Raw genomic sequence first — 16,488 nt, 5'->3', positions numbered from 1 at the left:
CCTTGAAGATGGATTTAATTTTTATATAGTCAACATTTGTCAAGGGTGATCATACGTATTTTTAAATCGACTTGTCAATGGAAGGTACTCAACTATAAATTACACAATAGTGAACGAGTAGTATTTGACATAAGATGTGAACCAGAAGAGGAGAGAATCAACTCACCAGGAGGCCAAGTCGTCGCTCCCAGCCGACAGACACCATGACCTCAAGGTCCACGACCTCATCCTCCGCGGCCCCGTCGCCTAGATGATCCATCGCCACAATATCCGACTTTCTCTTCCTCCCCACCTCAAGCTGCCTCCGGTGTCATCCACACCCAGTGGTGGAGCGGCAGGGACGAGCCACCGGAGAAATATGGGGATGTGGTCGTCGAGGAGTCGCGCACAATGGTGGTCGCCGAGGAGGAGGCGAAGAGGTGGGCGAGGCGGTCGCGGAGGAAGTACAGATCGAGGTTGATGGTACGAGGTCAGGTGGCGGCGGCCGGCAGGCCCGATGCTCACTCGTCTCCCAAGAGGCAGGGGTTTCCGGCGTGCGTCATAGCGACGTGGCGATGGGTAGAGAGGGGTCGTCTAGGTGTAAAATTGCCATTTGTTAGAACCTTTCAAATTTTCTGAAGTATTCAGATTGATGAAAAAAATATCCCAGTGCATTCTTCATGTGCCATTATATCTAGTGTAACACTTTAATCCAGTAACCTTTTTATTGGTATGCTTCATCTGCAGAATTACAGTCGAGATCTGTTCCTTTTCCTCTACTTTCTTCTTATCATTGTAGCAGATATGACTTCCTTTAAGGTCCATCAAGACAAGTCATCATCCACATGAAAATCTGTACTGTACTTGAATAGGCATCAAACTGAAGAATGGAAGGGTTGGATGCAGGTACTTACAAGAACATGCATGTAATAAATGGCAAGATGTAATCTGCTGGAAGCACGGGTAATGTAATCAAGGTGCCAGATAGTTTACCTTGACTGGAAATGTGCCTGTAGGAAGATTGGTTGTCAAGAGTTCCCTAAGCCTCCTGATAGCGTTCACTTTGTTTGCTAGGACATCAAGCAGAGGGATGAGTTCATCTGTGTTCAGAGGGAAATCCGGTGTCAACCACAACACTGGTCTTAACCCATGCTAACAGCAATAGAATATATTCCACATATATCAATTAGAAACTGGAACATTTAAATGGAAGGCACCATTCAGGGATCAAGTAAAAATAATAGAAAAAATATCATATTAAGGTACCTAAATAGAGCAACAACTGTAGGATGCTGCCGAACTGAACAATAGGAGTAATCAATAGAATTGTAATTACTCTTGGTGAGGTGAGTACAGACTGGTTCCTAATAAGAAGTTATACACATAAAATTAAGGTGAACAACATAAATAACCGTGTATGAAGTGTTGTTCTTGTAGATTAATTTGAGTACGCACCATAATGTCTCAAATGCCAACCCCAAATGAATTAGTAGGATGGCATGTTTTGTATGAAACTAAATTTAACTGAAAATCTGAATAATGCTATCTGCTACGCCGTTTTGCTCTGAAGTGATGCATGAATAATGGTTTAGTTAATTTGAGTACGCATTAAAATGTCTCCAAATGCCAACCCCAAATAAATAAGTACGATGACCTATTTTGTATGAAACTAAATTTAACTGAAAATATGAATAAGGCTGCCTGTCAGAGCAATGTGTGAGTAATGGCTCAATGTTTGGTTTGCAAAACAAACATGTTGGTTTATAATTAGGCAACAAACACTGGACCAAATGTCCTTCAATTTGGCGTTGCAGGCTTGCGTTGAATGTTCAGATATACCTTCAAATGAACAGGACGGACCACGCAAAGAAGCAGCTCAGGGTGATGCAGGAGCTGGACGAAGACCACACGCTGACGCAGCTCGCCAACGCATGGGTCGACCTTGTGCTGGTAGGCACACACACATCTCTGCTGGAAGAAATGGCATGAGTGGCAACCTTGGCTATAAATTCTAGAGTTTCCTTCAGTCCAGGCACTTGAATTTCCGAAGAACCTTTGGTGTTGTTCAAGTAGTACTGTACACCATGACTTGTCATGTTTTTCAGGGTGGTTCCAAGATCCAAGAAGCGCGCCTCATCTTCCAGGACCTATCCGACAAGTACCCGACGACCTGCACGATTCTTAACGGGAAAGCCCTGTGCTCGACGCACATGGGAAACTTCGAGGACGCGGAGGGGTTGCTGCTCGAGTCACTGAACAAGGTCGATCAGCTCCGGTGATCCCAGCCCAGCTTTTCCCCCAAACGAGCATTTCCTTTGCAAATAGGAGTAGCCAACCACCATAGCTGCACTGCTGAACGCACGCCAATGCTGTCCGCCTGTGCATTTCTGAAACAGAATCCTTGACATGTCAGTCTGTGCTTACACGGAACTGCTCAAACTATTCAGGACGCCAAGGATACTGAGACTCTCACCAACCTCACGGTGTGCAGCCTGAACCTGGGGAAACCCGCAACGCGCTACCTCAAGTAAGTTTTCCCATTCTTTTTGTTAAAAAAACTTCATTTGGTGGACTTCTTCAAGTGACGCATGTTGTTTTGTTTCTGCAACTCTGCCTGACGACGAGCCTGAGTTCGGATGCCTTGAACTGAATCGCTGAAATAAAAACTGGTTGCTTTGCAGCCAGCTGAAGCTCGCACACCCAGACCATGCGCTGGTGAAGCGAATGTCCTCCGCTGCAGAGAGCTTCGACAGAGCCTGCCAAGCAATGGTGTGAACCTTGTTTGCGAAAATTACATCTGTTTTCCCTAGGATGAGTCGGAATAACATCGTGATCTACTCTGAAGCAAAGCAGTTAGCGCTTGGATAAGCTTACTGCTCTAAGAATTTTTTGTTCTATCTCAACTTGGCTCTCTCATGGCCTTATTCCTAGGCTAGAGAGGGAGAAGATTGCAACATCGATTCGTGTATCCCACTCAGCAAGCAATCGAACCCCAGATTCATGTATCCCAGTTAAAAACCGTCAGGGGAAATGCAATAAGGATATGGGGCCATGGCACTACCTCTCGCAGCTGCTCGTCGGTGAGCGCACCATCGAAGGCTTCCTCCTCTTCTACCGCCATCGTCGATGCTCACCCTTCCACACGTCGCGGACCCCCTGACAGGCTAGATCGGCGGAGATCTCGAGCGGGAGGGGGATGGGGGCTAGATGCCTGTGCGGGCGTGGGAGCGCGAGGCACGGCGGGGGGTCCACGAACTTGACCTCGAACCTCTTGGCTCGCGGTGGGGTGGGAATCACGCCAAGCGCCGGCTGTCTCCCGTGGCCGCCATCACCGCCTGCATGCTTGCGCTAGATTCGGGTGGCCGGTTCGAATGGGCGCGGTTTGGGAGGCAGGGGGCAGGGGCAGGCGTGGGGCAGATGAGGATTTCGGCGCAGCATGGGGCGAGCGAGGATTTGGGCGATGATGGCGGCTACGACACGGTGGGGATGAGCCCTGGCACGGAGGGAGAGGTTTTCGGGGAGCGGGATGCGCGGGGCCGGGCGGGGGCACGGTAGGTGGTGGACGCCCTCGCTCTGCTCATATGGGATAGTAGAGATTTGAGACAACACTGGTTTAGTTGAACTCGGATAAAAAATTATCCGATGTCTAAACACAGTTGATTTTATTATTTTACAGAGTGTGTCGAAGAATAAATTGGATTATAACTTCGCGCACGATTTTTCTCGGACAACGCGCGATACAGATTATTTTGCCTCGAACATTTTAGTCGTCGAGTTCTTCTTAATCTGTTCAGGATAAAATCATCTGAGTGGGTCGGGCTTCCGAATTCGAATTCGCGCGAGCGATGAATTTTAGATAATCATCGGACGCACCGATTTTTAGAACAACGATGTTCCGAACATCACGAAAATTTAGGAAGAGCCCGAATAGATAAAAATAAAAACGATGTCGAACTCACGATAGACGGAACCGATGCGATATTAAAATCGCGATAGGCGAAGATGATTAAAATTTAGCATCTGTTTTATCCACTGATATTACGTGCTTAAATCCATACTCGTTGTCGAGCAGAATACAAACACCATGGGTGTTACAGCCCTCCCCCTTGAAAGAATCTCGTCCCGAGATTTGAAACGAAAGACTTTTAAGAGCAGAGAAGCATGTAAACCATTTCCATATCAGCGGTAACTAAGGCAGTTCCAAGCAAAGGCAAGTGTCTCATAATGTTGTTTCTCTAGTGGACATATCATATATCGCCTTAGGATAATTTAGAGATGTCCAATAATAGAGACGATATATACCAGAGAAACACATAAGGTTCCATTTGTGCAGTTTGCTTTTTCTGATGACACTGTACTATCTGAGTCTGTTGAGCGAGCGGCAATTACGTGATTTTACCCAAGCAGAATTAGATGCACCATCTTGAGTAAAACACACAGAAAGATGTTTACCAACAAGTGGTCACAGTAAGTTCATAGCACATGAGACAGGTGTGAATGTCGATTAATATCACAGTTAACTCGTGTTAGCCAGAGAATCCAAGTCCATGAAAGGTGATATAGATTCGAGAACATCACCAGTGGAGGGATATGTAGATGCTGCCTTCGCAACCAATCCATTTTATCGAGCACTAATCATGGAAAGACTTAATCACACATGCTGGAAAAGCACACGTGAGACGATCGAGGCATGACTAGAGCGATGATTAGGTGGTTACTGGCCGACTTAATCTCGATTCTTGAAAGTACTTCCTTAAGATGGGTTATGTGACACCCCAGGTGTCAGTTTCGTGTTATGACGGGAGATTTATCCTAATCTCGGACGCTCAGTGAAATTTTCTTTTTCTCGATCACGTTTATCTCCATTTATCAAGTTACTTGTGAAGGGTTCACCGATTTCTGATTTTACTCGATCTCCAGAAGGCCAAATTTGGAGCCTGTTAAAACTTTTATTTCTCGGAACGGATGCAAACTCGAAAATCATCCTCGAATTATAAATCTCATCTGAAGCTCATTTAATCAAACTCTCAACAGCTGTCATTTGATCTGAGCCCGAGTCTAATTTCTCGAACCTCGATCGATGTCCAACTATTTTAATCTGAGTCTGTACTCTCAAATGGAATACTCGATATGTCGTCCTCTAATCAATTTTATCCGACTCGACCAAATATCTCATGTCCGAACCGAACTCAAAACCCCGTATCGATAACAATTTTAAAATGTCACGATTCGCTTTCTCCACTAAAAATCCAAAGCCGGTCAGAAGTCTGAGAGAAACATTCATTTCTAAAATAGTGCGCGAGGAATTATTTCCGAGCGAAATCAAATCCAACTCTCGGTCGAATTAATCGCTCAATCGTCTGTTCGTCGAAACTCTAATTCACTCTGTTCTCCGTAGAGACGAATTCCGCATGAGCGTTTGTATTCCGAGAAATAATTAGCGATCTCATAATTCGTGTTTAATCAAAACATCATAAGATAAAATGGAAATAAATTAGCGCGGCCCGATTTAGCGTTTTGGGCCAACCCAACCCAGCCCAATAAGGCCCATCAAGAAACCCTAACCCTAAGGCTTCTTCTATAAATAGCAGCCTTCTCTCCTTGCACTTGGGCTATTTTGTATTCCCACCCCTCCATTTTTCCAGCCGCCACAGCCTCCCTATCTTCTTCTCCATCGCGCAACAGTCCTCCCACGGCAGCAGCAGCAGGGAGCCGCACTCCTCTCCATGGCGCCCAGGCCTGCTCCCTCCCCTGCTCCATGGGCACGAGCTCCTCCCCTCGGCCAGCCATGGCGCCCCCTGCTCCTTCTTCCTCCAGCAGCAAGAAACCAGCGCCCCTCCATTTTCCCCAGTGTTTCCCTCTGCTGTCCATGGCGTGGGCGAGCTCTGATCCATGGCGCCCTCCTCCCCTTCTTCTTCCTCAAGCCAGCAGGCGCCTCCCTCTACTCCCTGTGCGCAGCAGCCCCCTCCCTTCCATGGCGCCCTTCCTCTCTCTACTGTCCATGGCCGGCGCCCAGCAGCAGCCCTGCGCAGCGCCGCTGCTCCATCTCCTCCCCATCTTCCCCACAAAACAGCACCCGCAGCGAGCCGCCGTCGTCCATGGTGAGCAGCCTTCTTCCCCGACGCGGAGGAGCTCTTCTCCCTCCCGAGGACAGTGCCCCTGCTCGAGCCCCTCTCCCAAGAACAACACCTTGTCGCCTTCCTAGGACAGCCCCTTCCCTTGCTCCTTTCCGATGTGCGCAAGGTGCTCGGCAAAATGTGCAGCAGCCCCGACGTCCCCGCGCGCTGCCAGTTCGCTGCTTTGTGCTGCACAGTGAACAGCACGCCGTCGACGCTCATCGGGTGTTTGCTGTTTTTGCGCAGCCCCATCCGTGACGCCGTCGAAACCCGTGGTGAGAAAACCCCCGCTGCCCTTGCTGCTATTATATTTTTATTTTTGTGCTCGATAAAACTGTTGAATGGTTGTGTGTGTCTAATCGCAGCTAGCCGTCAATGCCATCCGTCGCGCACGCGTGTTCGATACAAGGCCGGTCGGGTGAACCACATGCATGCCCAACTCCGATCCGATCTCGTTCAGGTTGATTGATTTATAATAATACATATGATTTGGTTGATGTCGGGCAGTGCATGTATATATGTGGATGTGTGTAATATGTTTCGGCTATACACGTTGGTAGGATCGCATTTGCGGTTAGAGAACAAGAGGTTGTTTGATGTGTGCGATTTATAGTTAGTCTAATTAGGTTTTGGTCGATGATGTGCATGTGTGATTATGTGTGTGAAAATACATTTGTGTGAATAAAAGCGCGTTGAGAAGAAAATGAAGTAGAACAAGAACTCGGATGTTTTTATATCTTGGTAGGAAAAATATGCGATGCGTTGTTTGATGCGAAAAAAAACTAAGTTAAAAAATGTGGATTATGTTTTGGGAAATGTATCAATACGTATTTATGTGAAAAGTATAATTGTTTTATGCAATATGATGGGATTCATGATTTTATAGGGAGCATATTTATTGATGTGACGAGTAGTTTAGGAAATGCTAGTTGCGTAGAGGATGAATTATTAAAGCATGAGTATCGGAGTTCATATATTAGTGGTCGCGCCATATTGATTGAAGTGCGAGTGCACGCCACTATATGGTTGTATGCGAGACAAGGTTATGCGCATGATGAGTTTAGTAAAAATTCCATCGGTGTCACTTGTGTTAAGTTGAGGTTTATTGTGCGTGTAAAGTAGTAAGGTATTTAATACTTAGAGCTCTTAGTCGATGGTAGAAATTGTCTTGGCTTAAATAGAGAGGTGGTGACATGCCAGAGTAGTCATCGCTTTCTCTATATTTATAGGTCAAGTCGTGACGATGCGTATTATGCGTTCGTTAAAATTATGCTTCGCATATAGTGTATGATTGTGCTCACGGTTTCGAGTAGACACTTCAAATAAGTCAAGTAGGGTTGTAATGCAAGATGTGTGATGAAGTTAGTTTGTTTTAGGATATTTGTTGAAATGCTCCATTCATGTGATAGACATGTGTGGTTAATTCAAATCGAGTCGATGTGTGTGACGATGATATTCATGAATTAAGTAGATGTCCTGAAATTGTGTAGTGAAGCTTAGGTTAAGTTGCAAGCGATGTGGGAATGTTTTGGTTAAGATGTATGTGAATTGTGAACAAGTCATTTAATGTATTAGGCATGTCGTGTAGTGGTGGTAAGAAAAATGGGTTAGGAATCGATCGGCTAAATGCCAAGTTCGGTTAGAGTTATTTTGTTACTTGGGATTGTGGGGTGAAGTGATGGCATGACTACGTAGCTATCACGTCATCTATTGTGTGACTATGCTTAAGTGTGCCTTGATATAAGTTAGAATAAGTCGAGTCTCTAGAACACGACTAATTCTTGAAGTAAATAGAAGCTGAAAATGATTAGTCGCTGTTTTGGACTGCACGCAGTGATTTCCCCGTGTTGTATGTTTGATGAATTAAATTGTATTTTCTGTAGATATGTGCTATAGAAAAGTGGTAGATAACTTGATTATCTTGCTAGTGTTAAAATTTGGCAGTCATAAGTCTGACCGTTTAGGAGTTATGCTTTTTACAAAGTCAGTAACTAAATCGGTCCAAATTCTGTACAGATTTCAGAAACTGCATTGTTTGCTTAAGCTAATGTTACAATCTGTTCATGGTTGTTATAATAAAGTTGTATATGCTTTTCTTATCTTGCTTGTGTTAAAATTTCACAACAATAGGCCTGACAGTTTAGGAGTTATGAATTTTATAAACTGGTTGCTGTGTTCTGTTCACTGTCAGAACAGATTTCAAAAACTGTAATGTTTGATTTGATTAAACCTGGAATCACTTCTTGGTGATTATAAAAGTTATGTAATGCTTTTGCCAAGCTTTCCAAAAAAATCTTGGATCACTCTTTTTGGTAATATAAAGATTTAGTTATGAATGTTTAAAGTGTGAAGACTGAATCTGTCCAATTATGGATAGCAAAGTCTTCTAGTGTCTTTTATTCTTAGTTCAATATTGAATCACCTTGAGATGTTTATAAATGATATGTATACAATTTAATTACCTTTCCAGAAAGTTTAGGATCAATTTGTTTGGATGTCTGAATCTTTAGTTGTAAATTTTTGAAGTTGCAAGTCTGAATCTGTCCAAATTTGGACAGAACTGCTGTGATTGCATTTTTTGACCTTGCTAAGTGTTGAATCAGGTTGCGTTGAAAATACCAAAGTTGTAGTTCACTTTTTAAGCTTTCCAGAAAGTCCTAGTTTGCTATTTTTGGATTAATGTTTGAAGAGTTATGACTGAAACAAGCACCTGCTGTGCTGCTGTCCAGATTTTGTTATTTTTGGTGGATCCTCTACTCTGTTGTGTTTGAACCGAGTCGACTGTTTCCTCGTTTGATGATTGGTTGAACCCGCAGTAATGATAATATAACTAATACAATTGGGCCTAATTATATAAGAAACAAGTATACGTCTCGCTAAGTTAGTGAACCTAATTAGTGAGGGTCTAATAAGTGTTTTCCTAGTGAATAATTTTAAAGCCCGATTAAGTGTCTAGTTCCTTTCAACTAAATCTATCTATATATAAGCCGTAGCGAACTTATAGACTTAACTAATATAAGGTTAGGTAACTAATGGATAATTAAAGTGAACATGGTAAATGCTTGTGCTCGTGATATCGTGTTTGTGTTGGGTAAATATAAGAAATATTTGTTGTCTTTTTAATGGTGTTAATATTGAACGCCGATAACGTGTAGATAACTAATTCTAGCGTATGATTGTTTATGATGTCTTATAATTTACTGTTAGTTCGCTACCGTGTATTTGAATGTCTTGTGATACATTTCATCATATTCATACATATGCATCTTGCATCTCATTTAGGACCGAGAGATGATGATCGAGCAAGTGATGTGGTGCCAATCATAAGATGCAGTTGGTGGACGATCTGAAGAGATGATGGACTTAACCAGTGGATGCTCACCAAGCGAGTACCTCCCGCAGCCAACACTATCTAAGTGTTAAATTAAAGGCAAGCCCCAGTTTTATGCATAACTGTTATATATGCTATTTTACTACACTTAATGTTTGTAGGCTTGTACTGTGCACTTAAGTGTAGGAGTTGACTGAAACCCTAGTTGCATGAACTCAGGATTCCCTTTGAGATGGATACTAGTATGCTAGGTCGAGTAGCTGCTTTGCTAATTAGGGATCTCGGTAGAAGTCGAGTGATTTTTCTAGCACTCGCGCGAGGTCAGGAATTGATTGTATCCACTTTTCATATCAGAATGATGATGGTCTGTGGACACGGATCCATGGGGATGCGTGGTCTACGAGATGAGAAATTGGAATAAGGATTAACGTGCGGATACCTGTGTCAAGCGTTTGAACGTACTAAGCACATGCCGAGAAATATGGTAATCGGTAAGCCTAGTACCTGAGTGAACCTGGCAGCAGATTGCCCTCCTCACGCGACCTGAGACGTGGTCTCCCATTCCGGTTATGGTGGGTACAAGTGCGGTCACTGTACGACGGCAGTCGGGGTCAGTAAGGCATTGTATGCCAAGGCGGTGAGCCCCTCTCTGCTGACGGGGAATCGATGGGGAGGGTTGATGTGTGTGGGGACGGAGTGCCTCGCCACATCGTGTGTTTAGGTTTACCTTGCAAGGATAAAAACTCGATTTGAATCGTCTACTTCTCGCAGCTAATGAGACTGCTTGATCAATTGTACTGCATTGAGTAATAAGTGGAAATGAGGTGACTGGCAAAAAGATGTTGATTGATATAATGTTTGATATCATCTATGAATAGATAGGTTCTCATCTAGTTTAAGTTATTATTCTAGAACTTGAAAAGCTAAAACTTGATTTTAGACTCAGCTAGTGCTTTTGGCAAACCAAACCCCTCAGCCAAATAGCTGCATGTCTAGAGGTAGAGGAGTAGACTCCTCACACCGGGTAAGTCTAGTTGAGTATTAGTATACTCAGCCTTGCTTGTGGCATAATTTTTTTGCAGGTACTCCTTAGGATGATTGGTTGATGGTGTGACTTGGCCTTCATCCCTGCCACCGGGATCGATGGTCGAGTGGGTTACTGCTTCCGCAAGAGAGGACTAGGAGGAGTAGTGTGGCCAGGCTTCGCCATGTTACTCGGTTTTCTCCGTTAGTTATTTGTCACACCCGGTTCCAGGGGGTAGAACCGAGCGCATACCATATGTGTGCCAGGATCCATTTCCACACATATGTTGACGTCACAAGTGTAATATATCAAAAGACAATGCAATAAAGGAGTAAAGAGAGAGTATAATACTTTATTACATCATCTGCATCATTGTATCTTGAACAAGTATCACATCAAAGTAAAGCGGAAATAAATAACAGGGGCAATCTCCCACATGAAGATGACCGGCGTATCGTTAGACTTAGAATTCCTCGGCGTCGATAAAATCTCCATCAAAGTCTCCAGCATCACCCTCTAATCAAAATATTAGCAAGGGTGAGCTCACTTATGGTCGGGGCTCAGCAAGTGGGGGAAAATTAATGCAGGTATAACAAGGTGAGGCTAAGGTTGAGCAGTAAGCATTTTAGATGGTCAACATTTTATTAACAACACTTGTCTTACTAATAAGTGTGAATCCCCAAATATCCCATTAAATAAAGGAATATGAATATAACAAAAAAACTTAAGTGAAACCACTTAAGCAAATTATTGGCAGATCATCGGATCTCAATTTAATTCCATCTTCAAGTTCAATTATCATGTGAGGAGTCCAGGTCGCTCATAACCGGGAGCACGGCTGATATACCAGTTTTACACTCTGCAGAGGTGGTACAACTTTACCCACAAGCCATGTATCCCATCTAGCCCGGGTTGATCGGACCCTTAAACACTGCTGAGGTGAATGGCTAGGGATCCATTATGAGGCTTTCACAAAATACCTTAATACGAAGCAACCCGCTAAGGTTTCTAAAGACGATGGTGGTGGCCCCCTGGGTGAGGTACCTTAGACAAGAATACGTCCCCATGTTAACGTGGGCTGCCAGCACCTACCGCTCCCCCTCTTGCCCATATTTCAGGTAAGGTTGCGAGGCACTAAGCATATAAAGCTAATTACCAAAGCCAGAGCCATGATAGCACTCGTGGTTGCACTGTTATCCTGGGTGGTCACTCCATGTTCCAATTAATTTGAAATAATGTCGTTTTAACCATCGGGTTAATGTCATAATTGCCAACTTAAATTTTGGAACATTAATACCAATTAATGAGTGACATTAAAATCATTAAGTTGAGCGGTAGCACAAATTTGCAAAGCTTAATAATTTCACAGGGTAAACAAGGAATACAATTGGTAAATCTAGGAAATCCTTAATTAGGTAAAACCCATCAAATTATACAATATATCAAAAAGTAAATATTATTATATGCAATGATTGGGTACAAAAAGAATATGCAGAGGGAGAATCCACTTGCCTTGCTCAAGCGAGTCCTGCGGATCATCTTCGAACGAGTTCGGTTCGTCTACCGCACAGTCGGCTTCTAATAGAGTCGCATAGCGCACATACAAAAATAAAACATACACCAATAAATAAACATGCACCATTTCATAAACATACACCAATACATCATTAAACACACATTAACATATCGCACTAATCACATATTAAATTCGTCCTAATCGCGTAAATACTTATTAATTCAATTATAGCTATTATTGTGAGTCCTAAATGGTGAATTTATGGGTGGGTGCAATAAATATAATTTTAACTAATATTAATATATTTTAACATCATCAATGAAATTAAATGATAATTATCATCTTTAATACTAATAAATAAATTAATACCTTTTATCCTTTTTATTTCTAACTCAATTTATTGAGTATAGTCAAAAATGAATTTAACATTAAAAATTACTATAAATACTAATTAAACTTTTTCCAACACAAGCGAGATTATTTTGACATAAACTAGTACTCTAACAATTTTAGTGCTAAATTTGTGAACATGCTTATTTGGCTAGTAGAAATCTACTTTCCATCCTACTAGCGATATTTTCTCCTTTCTTTATAAGAAGAAAATGTTAATAAAATAATTAGATAAATCATCTAAAAATCCTATATTATTCATGTGACATGAGTTCTATACCATTTTCTAAAACCATTAAAATGCACCTATAACTATAATTCTCCAAATAGTTTCTAAAGTTTATTGCGACCAAATTTACCTACAAAAATTCCTATCTATTGTTTTTATCACCAACGTGTGACTACTAATTTTTGTCATCTTTTTCTAATCCAAAAATCATCGCATCGATTAACATGAATTCTCACGGTGCACTAATAATCGCATATCTCTAACAAATTCCACAACGCACATACACATAAATTGCGAATCACACGTGTTCATATTACAACAAACAAAATATACAACTCATGAATCAAATCAAAAAGTACTTTTATAAAATACACAAAATAATTTGGGTCGTCTTCAACCTTGGGTTCGTGCGTGCGATGGGGAGGACTCGACGGGGTTTCGACCGGGTGAAGAGCAGGGCTCGACTACGGACGGCGAGTGCGTGGCTCCGGCGATGAACTGCGGGCTCCGGTGAACTCCGGCGACGAACGACGAGCTCCGGCGACAACGACGAACTCCGGCGATGAACGACACTAGCGATGAGCGAGGAGAGCTAGAGAGAGGCGAGCTCGGGTAGGAGGGAGAAGGGAGAGCTCTGCTGCTTTTTATAGGGAGCAGGAGGAAGAGGAGAAGTCGTCGGTTCTTCAATGGGCGCAGTCGGACTTCAATGGCCATCACAAGCGTCAGTTACAAGGAGGATAATGGGGGAGGAATGGGAGGAAGAAACAATAGCAGTGATGTTCCTTAACGCGAGAAACAAACGGTCGCGTGGGCTCGGTCGCGACGCTTGGGCTTGCTCGGACACTTCGGCGCGGTCGTGCGGTCGGACTTCGGCTTCAGTGCGCGCGGGCAGGGAGGCGGCTCGGACGTGCAGGTGCAGGGAGCTCGGCGCGCGGGGCTTCGGCTTGGGCTGCTCGACCGCTGGGTTGCGCGAGTGGCAGGGGCGCGCGCAGGGGGAGAGGCCCCTATGCGGGCGCCTGGCGGCTTCCTCGCGCGCGCGGCGCGGAGAGAGAGCGGTGAGAGAGAAGCGAGGGAGTGAAGGAGAGAGAACAGAGGGAGAGAAGGAGTGGCACAGGGCGGCGGCTGGGAATTTCCAGCAGGGGCGCGCGACTGAGAGCCAGCCAGCGGCGCTAGGGTTTGGGATACTGGGCCCCTAGTGGGCCGATTTAGTTTAGGATTTGTTTTTTCTTTTTCTTTTTAAATTGTGAAATGTATTTTTAAATAGCTCAAAAATTTATAAAAATTGCACCAAAACTATTTATAAATAAAATACTTGTTTTTAGACTAATTACTATTATATTATTTAATTATTATATTAATTACTAGGTTTTTCTTTAAAAAGGAATTGATAATAAACATCAGATAATCAATCAATCGCATACAAAGAAAATTGATTCAAAATGCAAATAAATAATTAAACACTTAAAAAATTATTACCCTAATTAATATAATAACTAAATTCATTATTTTTAATTGATGGCTTTTATGGTGTTACATTATTTCCGCTGCATAAAAATTGATGGTTATTATTTCTGAAACTCCGATAATGTAATCACTAATGATATTTCTTAAATTTGTGGTATTATGCTTTATTGTATTTCTTTGTGCCTCACCTTCGAGTGAGCTAGTGGTATTCGATCCTGGATAAGTGGCTTTTATCGGACTAGATCCGAGGGACTGACGGGTTATTCCGATTTAAGTGTGTTGCTGCCCTTAAGGGTGTAACTTGGGCACTTAAGCTGGAATAATTCGGGCGGTTCCGCCACAGGTTGAACTAAAATAAGTTTAGATAACTCGACAAAACGGTCTCTAAACTCAACCTTTGATCACAATGCAGTTATAAGTTAGTAAAACCAACTTGTTGAAGTACCTTTGACATTGAGCAGGTCCTTTCAGTACCATCGGCAGTCCAATGGTCGAGAGTTCACTTTTGTTAACAGGAGATTATGCACTTGGGTAGAAATCCATGTGGTCATGTGGTTCATCCGTTTCTTCAGGCGATATGAACTGACTTGGTTCAGAAATACAGGGATTAAATAGAAGAGCGAATGAACAAACTCCTGCATTTCAGCAGCAGGGGAAACAGATCTCCATTTTGAGAGCTAACCAGCTGTTTTCCAACACTAAAAAGCTCCAAGGCTTCACCTTTACACAAAGGATGTAAAGGGAACTTGTATGAGTAGCCACTACCAAGATCAAAAGAAAAGAAACCATATATGAAAGTGGTATGCCCCTTTTGATCCAACAGAGATGATAGATGTTACTTGATCACTTCGACAAAAAACACCGAAATCATTTCAAGAAAGAGATCTACGGAAGATAACATATTAGGGTAGTTCCACAATGGATCATGACTAGAGACCTTGATACTAGCATCCGACGAGTAGCACAACCCTGTGTGCGCATTCACAGGAGGCTCTCAGTTTCGCTGCGGCACCATAAGTCCTTAATCATGACACCATCACTGAACTGGCACCAATAAAGAATCTCACGTGGTAAAACTAGATTGTGCCAAGATAACACATTGATATAGTCTCATAATGGATTACAACTACTAACCGTGATACCAGCGCGTGCCGAGCAGCACGACCATGTGTGTACATTCACAGGAGGCCCTCGGTTTCGTCACGACACCATCGGTTTTTAGTCATAACACCATTACTAGACGTGACCAATAAGAAATCTCGTGTGACGCAAATAGACTGAGCAAGGGTCACAATATACAAAGAGATACTGCACCTGTAAGAATGGTTACAAGTAGAGAGCCAAATAGATCATGGCCCGATGAAATGAACAAGGCATGGCCATAACCTAAACTTGTTGATGAATGAGTACGATGGGAGACTGTTAATTCAGTCCCAAACATATTTCTATGCCCATCGCAACGATTTCAAGGTTAAGGATTAGTAGCTAATTAGATACGGAGGAAAAACAATTATAAAATTAAGTTGGTATGCCTTCGGTAGATATGAGGAAACCAAAGGCATCAAATTCAAGAAATGATCGGACATGTATTTCCTAGGTTAGGTTGATAAAGCAACACAGCGATCCTTAAGAACAGGCAACTGGATAAAGGACATCAGCTTGTGCCAATCGAATAAGGGCATGATCTAGGATGGAAATATGGCAACTAAAAACGTCATGGATTAAATAGCAAGAACACGGACTCGAGATCCTAGCTTTAAGCTTAGGCACATCTTGCGTTGGATAAAGAAGTTTATCCAAACATCCATTTGCATAAGTTTGGTCATGGAGTGATAACGGAAAAATCAACTTTGGGTCATGGTTAACCAACTAAGAACATAGCCTAGTTTTTGGTTTAGGCAAACATGTCACAAATATACTATCAGCACATCAAACACAAGAGCAAATGCATATAACACATAAACAGATTCCCTAAAGATTGGAGGACAACTATTTCATCACAGTTCATAATACAACATTACATCACATTATCTACAATCACTGTTTACTGGAATAAAGATGAGAGAAGCATTTTGGATGTATAGGTGACAAACATGATGCAACAATCAAGATGCATGCTCGTCCTATGCGTCCTCACAAATTTTTGCCAGCCTAACGTGGCAATAGCGTTCTATATCGGTGGCATACGTTCTCTCTCGGTATTTTGCTAGTCGTCAGCTACACATACGTTTTCGAGGTTAGTGTACCTGCAGAAAATTCCATCACAACCCATTTTTCCCATGATGCAGTTCACACATGACAGTTTATCACAGTTTATACTCCATATATTGCTATATGGAGGCCAGCTCTTCATTAAGCGCCGAGCCACGCATAGGCGCCGTTGCCACACATTAACCATAGGGCAACTCATTATGGTAACTCACCTTCTTACCTAAGCGT

General features: G+C 42.8%; 1 protein-coding gene across 1 annotated transcript; it reads left to right on the top strand.

The window, feature by feature from the left end:
* Positions 1-390: 390 nt before the first annotated feature.
* On the top strand, positions 391-2,754 carry LOC103631241 (coatomer subunit epsilon-2). The gene is made up of 5 exons (XM_008652192.1): positions 391-533; positions 1,794-1,929; positions 2,085-2,240; positions 2,427-2,506; positions 2,661-2,754. Exons 1-5 carry the CDS (start codon positions 391-393, stop codon positions 2,752-2,754), a joined length of 609 nt encoding a protein of 202 aa, XP_008650414.1.
* Positions 2,755-16,488: the final 13,734 nt, after the last annotated feature.

Source organism: Zea mays, chromosome 6, assembly GCF_902167145.1.
Source record: "Zea mays cultivar B73 chromosome 6, Zm-B73-REFERENCE-NAM-5.0, whole genome shotgun sequence".
Taxonomy (NCBI): Eukaryota; Viridiplantae; Streptophyta; class Magnoliopsida; order Poales; family Poaceae; genus Zea; species Zea mays.
Note: the sequence above shows the minus strand (reverse complement) of the source record. Positions and strands in the feature narration are given on the sequence as shown.

Coding starts and splice junctions, on each gene's coding strand:
- LOC103631241 (XM_008652192.1), top strand. CDS start 391: ATGGTGGTCGCCGAGGAGGAGGCGAAGAGGTGGGCGAGGCGGTCGCGG. Junction 534..1,793: donor AAGAGGCAGGGGTTTCCGGC/GTGCGTCATAGC, acceptor TTGGCGTTGCAG/GCTTGCGTTGAATGTTCAGA. Junction 1,930..2,084: donor CATGGGTCGACCTTGTGCTG/GTAGGCACACAC, acceptor CATGTTTTTCAG/GGTGGTTCCAAGATCCAAGA.